The 12,810-nt window shown below is 57.7% G+C and overlaps 1 protein-coding gene across 4 annotated transcripts in view; it reads left to right on the top strand.

Annotated features, from left to right (window-relative positions):
• SFSWAP (splicing factor SWAP) overlaps positions 1–12,810 on the top strand; it is a 69,505-nt gene that overhangs the window by 26,242 nt on the left and 30,453 nt on the right. For all 4 annotated transcript variants that reach the window (XM_047827055.1, XM_047827056.1, XM_047827057.1 and 1 more), the window contains 4 exons: positions 4,595–4,832; positions 5,992–6,123; positions 7,115–7,208; positions 8,126–8,297. In XM_047827055.1, coding sequence (XP_047683011.1) covers positions 4,595–4,832; positions 5,992–6,123; positions 7,115–7,208; positions 8,126–8,297 — 636 coding nt within the window. The remainder of the gene's footprint in view (positions 1–4,594; positions 4,833–5,991; positions 6,124–7,114; positions 7,209–8,125; positions 8,298–12,810) is intronic.

The raw sequence follows: 12,810 nt of genomic DNA, 5'->3' as shown, positions 1-12,810 counted from the left end.
CTGAACATGCCCTCGTGCTGCTCCCGCGGGTGGGAGGTAGTCCAGACAGGCGCAGAACAGTGGGTTGAGTCCTGTCGCTCGGGTCTCAGGTTTGGGCCCGTCGCCTAGTAGCCCTGGCTGCTGCAGGGTGCCCTCACACCCTCCCAGTCCTCATCCTCCCGTGCGTAACTTGGACAGTCGCCGAGCAGATCGGCACTGTGGTCGTGCCACGCCAGGAATAGCGGTGAGCGAGGTTCCTCGGGTCGTGGGGGATCATGGAGACCAAGAGGTCACCGTGCCAGAGGCGTGGTCGGGGAGGAAGTCCAGCTGGGGGACGGAGAGGGGAGGGGGGTCGTGGCATGTGGCACAGGGGACTTGGCAGGGGGTGGGGTGGGGGCAGCCGTGTCTGGTCCAGGCAGGGCTCCCGGAACTTTTGAGCAGGCGCTGGGAGGAGTCATGCAGTGTGCCGCCCCACCAGGAGGCACTGCTGCTCCCTGGGGGGGCGGGGGGCGGGGGGGGGGGCAGGCAGGGATCCCAGTCTGTACTCCCTGGTGTGAACCACTCACGAGGTGGCCCGGTGGGGTGTGCAGTTAACGTGCAAGTCCCACTCAGAGCTGGAGATGGGAATTCTGGAATCCTCAAACACAAGCGGGTCCTAAAGCCCTTGAACTCACAAGGAAGGTCCCAGGGGTGCACAGCCAGGGCCATCCGCAGGCCCAGTGGAGGCAGCCGGGGGGCACGGCTGCTGACCTGGGCCTGGACAGGTGAGACGCTGAGGTGCAGGGGGGGGGGGGGGGGGGCCTGCTCACAACTGCCGTTCACACACCCCGGAGGGTCACGCTCTGGCATCCTGACGTCTTGTGTCTTGTGTGAGTAAAGTAGATTGTTGTTGTTTTCTTCTTTTTAAGAATAAACTCTTTTCTCCGTGGCACTCAGGGAAGCCATTTTCATTCTTAACGCGTTCACATGGGGTTTGTCTCCCCTGAACTGGCTCTCACGCGGAAGGGATTGCTCACCGGCCCTCTGTTCGAGAGCCCTTCCAACGCTGGGAGCTAAATCTATATGAGGTTAGGGTCACAAAAAAGGTCAGCAAGGTGGCCCTGGTTTTTGCAGGCCGGTTGAACAGAAGGGCTTTGGAAGGTAGGTAGACGTGTCTGTGTGACCGTGCATCACATAGCTCTGTCCGTTCCTGAGCACATGCGATTCCGGGAAGGAAGCGCGCCAGAATGCACCTTATGCTTCCCAGCAGCTGGATTTTCCTCATACAGCTATGCCGGCCCTCAGCAAATGTAGGTGCTCCTTGAAACTTCTTGCTTGGGTTCATTTGGAGCAGGCATTTGTGGTTCTCGTGCTAATAATGCCATCGCATTTAACTTTCTGCAAAACCCACTCGCTTCTTGGAAATTCAATGTAGAATCCGGAGAACAGCAAGCCTGATAAGGTGTAACACGAGAGTGTGGTGGGTCCCTTCGGGAGTCTGGGACGTGACGGTGGCTTCAGGGAACATGGTCTTGGGGTACCAGACCTCTGTCCTGTCTGGGGTTCAGTCCAGCAATGAGAATCTCGGGGGGCCGGCGGGGGAGGCTGTGTACAAAACATACACGTGCTCTGATGATCATTTCAAAGGGTCTTTGGCTTTGAGCGCATGTCTCGGAACCTGTGTAATAGGGTAAGTCAGTGTGCCTGCATATCTGAGCGCCAGGCTGCCTTGGAAGGCTCGTGGGGCCTGCTGTGTGCTGGGGAGTGCACCGTGTGCTGGGAGTGTGCGAGCTCCTGGAAGCCAGCCGTGCCCCGACACCGCTGTTGCAGAGAATTGCCCCTGGGAGCAGGGGCCTGGGGCGGGGGAGGTGCTGGGGGTCGGACCGTGGGGGCTGGAGCAGGGTGCGGGGCGGGGGGGGGGAGGGGGGTGTCACGCGGGAGACGCTGCGTGGATGTGCCAGCGTCAGAGGTGAGGGAGGGAGGTGCTGCTCGGTAGTGGGGTCCAGAGGCGCCGTGGCGGGCGGGGCGTGGGGATGAGACGGCGGTCCGCCGCTACCATCACACCCCAGCACCCCTGTTGGGGGCAGAGGGCAGAAAGGACCCTCCCCTGGAAGCCCTTCACCCCCGACAGCCCTCGAAGCGAGGGTCCAGCTGAAAGGGGAGCTCTTAAACCCAGCGTGGCGCTCGCCGCGCCCCAGTCAGCCACCAGACAGCAGCGTCTCGTCGCCGTCAGCGTATCTGTAGATAAATGGAGGTTGTGAGAGTGTTCGCTGTGTGCGGTGTGACCGCAGGGGAGCCTCGCCGCACGTGTGTCGGGTGCGGACAAGGGCCGCCCCTGCGGGTCTGCTGGGGACGCCGGCTCGGCACCTCTCCTCCTCAGTGCGACCCCGTGCTGGGGTCCCCGGCATCCAGGTTCGGGCGTGCCGTTCTGTTTCCGGACCCGGAGGCTCAGCCGTGCTCGTGTACTTCCCGCTGTGCCTTCACCGGTGTCTTCACGTGCTCTGGGGACGCACGCCCGAGTGAATCGCCGTCTTGCCAGGAACGCTGTTTTCGACACGTTGTTTCAGCGTAACATGACGGAGGTTCAGGGAACTCACATGCACAGTTAGTCTGCGTGTTCACACTTTGAGGGACGGTGCTCAGTTCCGAGAACCGTTGATTTTCTCTGTTACGTAAAGGACGTGTTACATCGACCTCGCAGGACGTGCACCGTTAGCTGAAACTCGTCAGCTGTTCGGTTCTTACCCGTTCACGTGGCTCACTGCTTGTGGCTGCGGTTGAAAACCTGCGGGCGCCTGGGGGGCTCAGTCGGTGGAGCATCTGAAGTTCAGGTCATGATCTCGCAGTTGGCAAGTTCGAGCCCCACTTCAGATCCCGTGTCCCCCTGTCTCTGCCCCTCTCTTTCTCTCTTAAAAATAAATAAACGTTAACATTTTTAGAAATTCTGATTAAAACTAAAACCTACTTCGGCTCGTTTTCAGGCAGGAGGCTGACTGTCCAGGGCAGGAGCGGAGTGTGTGCCTTCCGCTGAGATGTGACTCTCCACACAGGGAGGAACAGGAGTCCCTTCCCCTCCCCAGAGACATCGGGCTGCACGTGGGTGTTCTCTGAGGGAGGTCGGGGTTATGCTCTGTCCTCGCTGGAGCCACATCATCCCCTCCGCGGGTGGCTGTGGAGGCCGAGAAGAAGGTCCCCGATGGCTGGCTGAAGCGGGGGGAAGGGGGGGGCAGCAGTGGCTCCGTTCCTGCAGGGACGATGTTGTATCTGACGGAGGTGCAGGCTGGTTAGGAAAAGCTTCCATCAGAACCGCTGCATCCGTTTGTCTGTCCTGTAAGCGCTTTTCCCGCCACCGCCCGCCTCGGCCCCTGCCCGCAGTGAGCAGTCTCGGATCGCCCGCCTCCTTCAGAGGCATGACCCCGTGTTCCGTGCGGAGATCACGCGGTCAGGATATGGGGCCGCGCCTCTTTCTGGGAAAATTCGGAGTGTCCTCGTGCATGTGGAGCGGCGGGTGGTGTGACATCGAGAGGGAGGGACGCGCTGGGAGCCGCGCATGCGTGTTCACGAAGCGCGAGGGTCGTCTGCGGCGGCTGAGCCCACAGCACGTGGGGCTGCACGTGACTCCAGCCAGGGACAGGAGGCCGGCCGCTGCAGGGACGCCTCAGGCTGCTGGCCCCTGAGTGGAGGGGCGCGCCGTGCCGGACGCTTGATAAATGTGCTTGGTTTAAAGCGAATTAGTTGAAAATCAAAGTACAAGTCTGTAGTTGGAAAGATCTTGTCACCATCCTCCAAGGAAAAGGAAATTAAATCCCTGTGTAGTGAGAACCATTCGCTTATCCCAACAGGATTAGAAGTGATTCTTAATTGGATCATTGAATCTTTGTTTTTTAAGTTTACTTAGTTATCTTGAGAGAGAGAGAACATGCGGGGGAGGAACAGAGAGAGAAGGAGAGAGAATCCTAAGCAGGCTCCACGCTGTCAGTGCAGAGCCGAACTCGTGAACCGTGAGATCATGACTTGAGCCGAAATCAAGAATCGGTCGCTTAACCGACTGAGCCACCCAGGTGCCCCAAGGATTGTTGAATTTTCTGTGATTTCGATAGATTTGAATGTTTTTCAAAAAAAAAAAAAAAAAAAAAGATGAATAAACTTACAGGACTTTTCACTATTGAGACCGGTGTTTGCTTACATCCCCAACTTGCTAGGAAGCTGTTGTAGGTCACCCAGTGACAGCAGAGCCGCACCTGTGTCCCTCGGGCTGTGGTAAATTCACTACAGCGCACCGTGGCGGGGTGGGCGGGGCTGTCTGGCGACCGAGCGCAAACAGCTTTACAGACGCCCCTCAGGACGAGGGATGCATGGTGCCCTGAGAATAACCGGGAAAGGAGTGGGCCACCGAGGCCGGCCTCCTGGGGGAGGTCTGCCGGGGGTCCGCGAGTGGGGGTCGCCAGCTGCTGGAGAGGGGACGTCTCGTGTGCTCGGTCACCGCCCCTTCCCTGTAGTCCCCAGGTGTGTGTCTGCACGTTGCCCGGTCCTTCCAAATCACGTGTCCCGGGGACAGCCTCTCTTACATCAGAGAGCACAGAAAACGGCGTGGGAGCGGACGAACAGGAGTGACCTTGCACCTGTGTTTTCACAGCGACAGTGGCCGCCATGTATTACAGCTACTACATGCTGCCGGATGGCACCTACTGCCTGGCTCCTCCCCCGCCGGGGGTCGACGTGGCCACCTACTACGGCGCCCTGCCCGCCGGCGTGGCCGTGCCCAGCTCCGCCGGAGTGACGGCCGCCGCCCCGCCGCCCCCCGGGACCACGCCCCCGCCCCCCCCAACCACAGCAGAGTCGAGCAGCGGGGTGACCTCCACCATCACCACAAGGTACGCCCACTTCTGCCCCTCGTCTGGCACTTCCGCGTTCGTGGTTTGGGGTTTTTCGTCGGGGTTTGTGGAAGATCTCAGGGTCCAGATCCCCGGTTACAGAGTTGATGGCATAACAGAAATTGTCATGTCGTAAACACTGAGAAAATTGATTCCCAGTCAGCGCCCTGCGTCACCCCAACCTTCGTATCCTTAGCGCCCCTCAACCCTCGTAACCCCCCGTCCTCGGCACCCCACGCTGCCCCGGCCCCTGTGTCCGGTCTTTCTGATGTGCTGACATCTCAGCTGGGCAGTACTAGGGAAGGAAGACCAGTGCAAAGCGAAGCTGCAGTTGTCAGCAAGAAACAGGCTTTTGTGGAGTTAACGCAAGTGACTCCCACAAGCCGTAGGCAGATGGGGTTCTGGCTGTCAGACCCATCGAACCGCTGACCTAAAGTGGCAGTGGGCAGCGGGGCAGCATCCAAGTGTCCGCAGAGAGAGCAGGTGCTTTGTTGGGGGCACCGGGTGCCTGTGCTGGAAGTCGACAGAAACTTGGATGTTTCTGCAAAATGACCTGCCTTCTGACTGTGCTGGGAAAGGGGGCGCGAAATGAGAATGTGGGGCTGCACTGCCCACGTTCTCTTTTTAGCTTGAAAAAAAGTCAATGCGTGGTTCACTCTCGGCTGCCTCTAAGAATTAGCTCGTGGGGTGCCGGGTGGCTCAGTCACTTAAGCATCCGACTCTCCGTTTCAGCTCAAGTCGTGATGCCAGGGTCATGGGATGGAGACCCGCATCGGGCTCTGTGCTGAGTGTGGAGCCTGCTGGGATTCTCTGTCCCTCTCTCTCTGCCCCCCCAACCCCAATAAAATTTTTAAAGAAAGAATTAGCTCCTAGTTGGAGGGAAATGTTAGGGGTGAACTTGTTTTCATGATTTAAAGTCTTAATTTCCATAAAACCGCCATTTTTACCCACTGGCAACGATATTTTGGTCCCTGTTTTAAACCAGAGGACTTTGGTTAGTTTTTGTGTTTGAGGTCACGCTCAGAGCCGCCCTGTGCGTGTGTCACTGCGTGCGGGTGCGGCCCGGGACGCTGAGAGCCCTCGGCAGCGCTCTGCGCCGGTGCACCTGCCGGCGGTCTCAGGAGGCTCCCGCACCGTGTGACGAGACTCTTCTCCGCAGTGCACTTGCTCCCGTGGCGGCCATCATCCCCCCGCCCCCCGACATTCAGCCTGTGATCGACAAGCTGGCGGAGTACGTGGCTCGGAACGGCCTTAAGTTCGAGACCAGCGTTCGTGCTAAGAATGACCAAAGGTGAGGGGAGGAGTGGCGTGTGGTGGCCGGACACGGGTGCTCGGCACGTCACTTAGCTTGTCGTCAGTCTAGCCCCGTTCTCTCTTCACCGCGGTTAATCCTTACGTGTTTACGTAAATACGTCTTACAACCACCTTGCTGAATTACCTGCAGTTGGGTGGGGGGGACTCGTTTGTTTTGTTTTGTTCTTTAAGGAGGAATGTCGAAGCACCCGAAACGGAGCTGGCCCCCGTGCTTTTCAAAACTCTGCCATTCAGGGCGCCCGGGGGCTCAGTCGATTGAGCGCCCGACTGAGTTGATCACGATCTCATGGTTCATGGGTTCGAGCCCTACATCGGGCTCTGCGCTTGGCACGGAAGCTGCTTGGGATTCTCTCTCTCCCCCTTTCTATGCCTGTCTCCCGATCACACCCTCGCTCTTTCCCTCTCTAAAACGAAGAATCTGCCACTCAGCGGGGAGGGAGGGTGAAGTGGGTGATGGGAATGAAGGATTGAGCACCGGGCAGCGCACAGAGGTGTTGTCACTACACTGTGCTCGGGAGAAACTGCTATAACTCTGCGTGTGAGTTAGGTGAAATGAAAATAAAAACTGAAAAAACATGTGTGCCAGATAAAAAAAAAAAATACAAGTTAAAAAAAAGGTGTGTGTTTGTAAACAAAAACCGAAGAAGCAGAAAACAAAAGAATCTGCCACGTAATCAAATCCCGTTCCACGCCTCGGGTGTGAACCATCCAGCGTGAGGTGGCGGTTACAACGTTACAGCACGAACGTGGGCGAGCCCCGCGCCCTCCCTACGCCTCGTCTCCCTTGTCCACGAGGTGGGGAGGGTTCGGCCGTTGCTTCTGCACACAGCCGAGGCGGTACCTGGCTTGAGTGGGTCACTGGAGGGCGTCGGGGACGGCGTCTGCCGGCGGCCAGCAGGCAGGAGGAACCCTGGCGCCAGCCGGGGCGCGCGCCCGCATGAGTGACTCACCACCCTCTCCGCTCCTAGGTTTGAGTTCCTGCAGCCCTGGCACCAGTATAACGCCTATTACGAATTCAAGAAGCAGTTCTTCCTCCAGAAGGAAGGGGGCGACAGTGCACAGGTGTGTGTCTGCAGGGCAGGGAGGCTCCGGGTTCTGGACGCAGCAGGGATTTTGTGCCTACGGGCGGGATGCGGGAACGGGCTCGCTGAGCCCCTGGCGCGGACGGTCGTGCGCAGCACATGCCGTCTCTACCCTTCCCCGCCTCTCAGAGGTGAAACCGGTGTTTGGGGTCCGTAGTCATAGTTCACTGATGAGCCACGTGGCCTGAACACAGCACCCGCGCTCTCCAAGCGTTTGATGTCCCGGTGGCTGTTATTTGTAACTGCTTTTGGTGGAGGCCACATACCATATTTGTACAACGTCTCCTTCCGTGCATAAAACGTAGACGTGTGTGCACGGCTGACGCGGGAGCTGCGTGGTGCACTCCGGGCCGCAGACTTCGTCCTCGGGCGGCCTGCCCCCGGGCCGCGTCCCCACGTGTGACCCTCAGATCCACTGGACGCTGCTCCTCCTGCCCTTCAAGTGCTGTCCTGTTCCACCCCCCTCGTCACATGGCGCCCTGACGTTTTGTTCAGACCTGCTTTGGTAGATGGCGTAGGCCTTGCTCGCTGTCCGTGGGTTTCTTCTGACTTCGCACCTGTGATCGCTCAGACTGAAGCATGTGGCTCACCTGCGGGCGGTGGGCACCGCCCCGAAAGGGTTCTCGGGCATCCGCGTCCAGAGAAAAGGCCGTGAGCATCGGTGCCCGGGTGGTGTTAGAGCTCTAAGACGCGTTCTGTGCTTCCAGAGGGAAAGCCTCACGCGTGCTCCCCTTTCCGTTCTGCTGTATCAGACACTGGCAGGTCTGAGTTTCCAAGAGTGCGTTCCTTAGTGCTGCGTGAGCAGTAACATGTGGTCCAGCGGAGTCTGTCGGTCTGTCCGTGACCCACCCTGGGCGGTTCCTTACCGAGCAGCTTATGGTCACGTTTATTGTCTAGGCTGTGTCAGCACCAGAAGAGGCCCCGGCAGAATCTGCCCCTGAAAAGCCAAGTGACGCTGGGGAGGACGGTGTGTGCGAAGACTCGGCCGACACAGGAGGAAGAGGAGGCCCCGGGGGGAAGAAGGAGGCGTCGTCCAGTAAGACGGTCGCAGACGGGAAGCTGGTGAAAGGTACGCTGCTGCCTGTCTTGGCCTTGCGGAGTTCCTTCAAGTTCAGAGAACGGTGCCTCTGGCCGCAGGGCAGGGGAGTCACCGCTGTCAGGTGGTCGTAACAAAGCTTCCGTGCGCCACGGTGCTCTCCTGATCCGGGCCCGTGTGGACCTGAGCTCACGTGAGGTGTCCCTGTTGTGGCAGTTCAGTGAGCACGTTTAGCGTGTCTCAAACGATGTTTCATATCTCCTTGGACTTCTGACAGCACACTTAGGTGCACACTGTTGTACTAGTGAAATCAGTCGTCTTTATTTGTTCAGTGGCATGTCCCGAGGCCTCTACCGGGCAGGACTGCACTCGCTGCATTTGGTTGCCTTTTGTGTTCTTGGAGTTCTTCATCTAGCAAGACAGATGTGCATGGAAGGAAGCCAGTAGAATAAAAAGCGGGGAAAAGCTGACACAGGCACGTTAGCAAAGAAGTAAGCGGTCAAGTGTGTGAAGATGCATTGAGTCCCGCCGTGTGGAGACGAGGAAGCCTGTGGGGAGGAGGGGTGCACGCCGGTGTTGATGGTGTAACGGTGGTCCCAAGACCAGGCTGCCGTCCCCGGTAGAGGCTGTGCAGGCGGGGCTTGGAGTGGCGGGTGGGTCCCGGGGAACAGCCTGGAAGGTGTCCATGGCCAGCTCGTGGGCTCCCAGGGGCCAGATCAGAGGAGCAACTGCATCCAGTTGGGTAACTTTGTGAGGACACTGGGCACAGGACCGCCTGGGGGTGTTGGTGGGACCGCTGGTCAGTCACAGAGCTGCAGGAAGGGGAGTGGGAGAGAGAGTGGGCTCGTGGGGCAGAGGCGGAGGCCAGGCAGGTGCAGGGTTGGGGAGGGCGGCAGGGCCCGGGGGAAGTCCTGTGCTTTGCATTGAGGGGCCTCGTGGCACAGGATGGTGATCCAGACTAACCAGACCGGCCCCGACAGGTGACAGCGGGGAAAGTCGCCAGACCAGACATGCACACAAGGGTCTTTGAGCCTCTCGTTCCAGGACTTACCTGAGCACTCGTGTTCAGTCCCTCACCCTTCCCGGCCGCCTTCAGACGCTCGTTGAAGTAACAGAGGAACGTAATGAGTAGAGAATAAAATCTGTTGTTGCTACGGAAGTGGGGGAGGCTCTTACCGTCCATGTTGCGGGACAAGGCAGCCCGCCCAGAATTTCCCACCCAGGGAAGAGAGGGACACTTCAGGACTCGGTGGCAGTGAGCCCCGGGGGAGCGCACTGTCAGGCAGAGAGGGGACAACAGGCGGCCTGCCCTTGAGCCAGGGCCACCTCCACACCCCCACGGTCGTGTGGCACCTGGGGCAGAAATGTCCTGCTTCCCTCCCACCCGCTGCCCCAGGCCGTCGGCTCCAGACGGGCACCACGGCTTTGACGGCCCTGGCTTGAACCTTAGCGCACAGGCGCCAGGAGCCAGAGTGACTGAGCACCAGGGCCCAGTGCGGCTGGCGGTGTGACCTCCGCATAGCCCGCTGAGGACCAGCCTCCACGTGGTAAGACAGTGAAAGCCTGAAAGTCAGGCCCAATGAGAAGACAGGTTGAAAATTGTTCTCCTGTCCCAGGCAAGAGGACGGAGGTGGCAGCAAAGCATCCACAGAGAAGAGCAGGCAGTTGTCCCCTGGGCAGAGAACAGGCCTGTTGGTGCATCAGACCCACATCTGCACCGTAAAAGCCAGATGATTAAGGTGTGTCTGAAATTCTGGATGAGCAGTATTCTGGATGCTATTGGGCACAGACTTTTACAAAGGAATGAGAGAAAGTGAGGACGATGAGAATGTTTCTTCTTCTTGATTTTTTTTTTTTTTTTTTGAAGATTTTCTTTTTAAGTAATCTTTACACCCAGTGCAGGGCTCGAACTCCAACCCAAGATCAAGAGCCATACGCTCCACCGACTGAGCCGGCCGAGTGCCCCAGTGAGAATATTTCTTGTCAAAAAATTATCACACGCGGTGAAAACCTCAAATAAAAACCTACATAACCTGGTGTGCTTATGTTGAGAAACAAAAACCATAACGAGCCTTCAACTCGACAACCTAGAAAGAAACTGTAAAGTGCATCTAAGGAAAGCAGGAGAAGGGAATCCATAACAATGAAAGTGGGAACCAGTGAGAAACTGGTAAAGACCAGTAAAACGCGACTGCAGGCTTCCTGCAGAGAAAAGTGGAGGAAACGCACAACACATAGTGCGTGAGAAAACAGTCACAGGCATTTGCAGTACGTGGATACTGCGTGTAACTGCATTTGAACAAATCTGGAAATAACTGAAAAAATTCTCTGAGAAAGTGTAAATTGCTAAAATTATCTCAAGAGGCGGCAGCATGACACATGTGTGGGTCTCAGAGAATTTAGGAAGCGTTCACCGTTCAGTGGGGACCACGTTGCAGACAGTCAGCTGGCCGGACAGAGTCGAGGCCAAGCTTGTTTCCCACAAGAGGGCGTGAAACCTGCGGGACTAAAGCCACTGCCACGCGCAGGACAAACTAAGGGGGTCCCAGCAGCTTGCTAGCGGCCTGTCGGCCCCTCCCCGAGCAACAGGGACACTAATGCCTCGCCACCCAGCCAACGCAGTCAGCCGTGCGAGCAGGCGAGAGCTGTCCTTTGTCTCCGTCCGTAGGTGCTAAAGAAGCATCAGAGTGTCCTCACGCGTGGCTGGGAGAGCTTCTTTACCGTAATAACTGACTCTGTCTTGGGGGGAAAAATAGGATTCCAGATAAAGAATTAAAATGTAAAAATAAGTTCAGTAATCTAAGCGTTGGAAAAGACTTTCTAAGAGTTGAAGCCGTAAATCATAAGGAAAGAATAGTAGGTCTGATGGGGGCAGGACCTGAATAAAGTTAAAGACAAATGTCAAAACGTCGATCGCTAACAGAAGATAGAGGGTTCAAATCCGTACCGTAGAAAGCGCCCATCCACTCACAAGAAGACACTCACTGCAGCGAGAAAACCAGAGACAGAAGATAGGAAAAGATCGCTCACAAAAGAAGAAAGGTAGATGGTCAGTAAATACATTTTTAAAGTGTATCTTCACTGGCAAATGGTATTTTTTGCCTCTCGGGTTGGTGAAGTTGGAAAGTAATGCTCAGCGAGGGAGGGGCTGCAGGGTGACGGGGACCCGCGTCGGCTCGGTGCAGCATGTGGAAGAGGCCGCCCGGTGCAGGGGCCCCTCTCCGCGCGGATGCCCTCCCCCTCGGAGCCGTGGCTCCACCAGGTATCCAGACCAGGAGTTCATCACGGGGTTCGCCAGCTTTCAGAAATAAAACCTTGGCAATGGTCGTGGGAGACCGTGTAATAAATTGGAACCTCCGGACCAAGAAATAATAGTCCTAATTTTAAAAATGACCTTTGTGGACACAGAGATGTGGGAAGATGCTGCCTGGGGAGCAGAAGCAGGCTGGAACACGGTCCAGTGTGGCCCCGGTTTCGTGTGTGTGCCCGGGAACCGTGCGGGTGACTTTCTCCCACATCTGCGCTGTGGTGGATCTTCCGTCCTGTCCGCCTGTGGTTTCAAAGTTTTCCACAGAGAACGTAATGACTTGTGAAGGCTGACGCCAGCAGCAAAGCTCTTTCCCGTGCCCCCGGAAGTCTGGGGACAGGGGGCTCCTCCACGTGCGCTGGCTGAGGACTTGCTGCACCGGCCCGGCTCCCGGCCACTTCGGTGCCCACGACAACCCCGCAGCCTGCAGCCCGGGTGAGCGGGCCGTGGCCACGACACAGACGTGCAGAGGTGTGGAGGAGAGAGGCCCGGCAGGCTTCCACCAGCTGAGGCTGGAGGAGAAAGAACGAAGCAGGTGGAAGGAGGCAGAGGCGGGGGAGGGGAGGCTAGCAGTGGGTAGGCCGCGCAGATGGAACCCGGGGCCAGAGCCGGGAGGGCCGGGGGTTCGTCCCCACCGCAGGGAGCCATGGGTGGCCGCAGCAGAGTCATTAGATGCTCAAGTAACCCTTACGCTGAGCAACGGTTTCGGAGCCCTCGCTCTCTGGCTGAGCTAGCACGGGACACTCCTTGGCCTGTTTCACCTCGGTTTCCTCATCTGTACGTAGGGAGCCCAGGGGCGTCTCTGCCGGGCTCGTGGGTGTGAGGTGAGGCCTGCAGGCTGCCCCACTACTCCGTTTGTCTTAAGTCAGTCGAGCGTCTGTGCCCGGTCACGGGGTCTGGCTGCTCTTTGGCCTTGCAGGTCACATGCGTAAATACCAGACGTCCACAGTAGGCGTCGCGTTAGCATAGAAAGTGTTCCGGAAGCTTTTGTTGTAAAGTCTCGTATTTGTTGATTGCTGACCTTTTGAATTTGGGGTGACAGATGGTTTGAGAATGATCGTTGTGAAGTTATTTTGAGGGGCGCCTGGTGGCTCAGTCGGTTTAGCGTCCCACTCTTGACTTCTGCCCAGGTCATGGCCTTGTGGTTCTTGAGGCCGGGGCGAACCCTGAGTCGGACCGCGCGGATAGCGGATAGCAAGGAGCCTGCTTGGCATTCCCTCTGCCCCTCCCCCGCGCACA

Source organism: Prionailurus viverrinus, chromosome D3, assembly GCF_022837055.1.
Source record: "Prionailurus viverrinus isolate Anna chromosome D3, UM_Priviv_1.0, whole genome shotgun sequence".
NCBI classification, from domain to species: Eukaryota; Metazoa; Chordata; class Mammalia; order Carnivora; family Felidae; genus Prionailurus; species Prionailurus viverrinus.
Note: the sequence above shows the minus strand (reverse complement) of the source record. Positions and strands in the feature narration are given on the sequence as shown.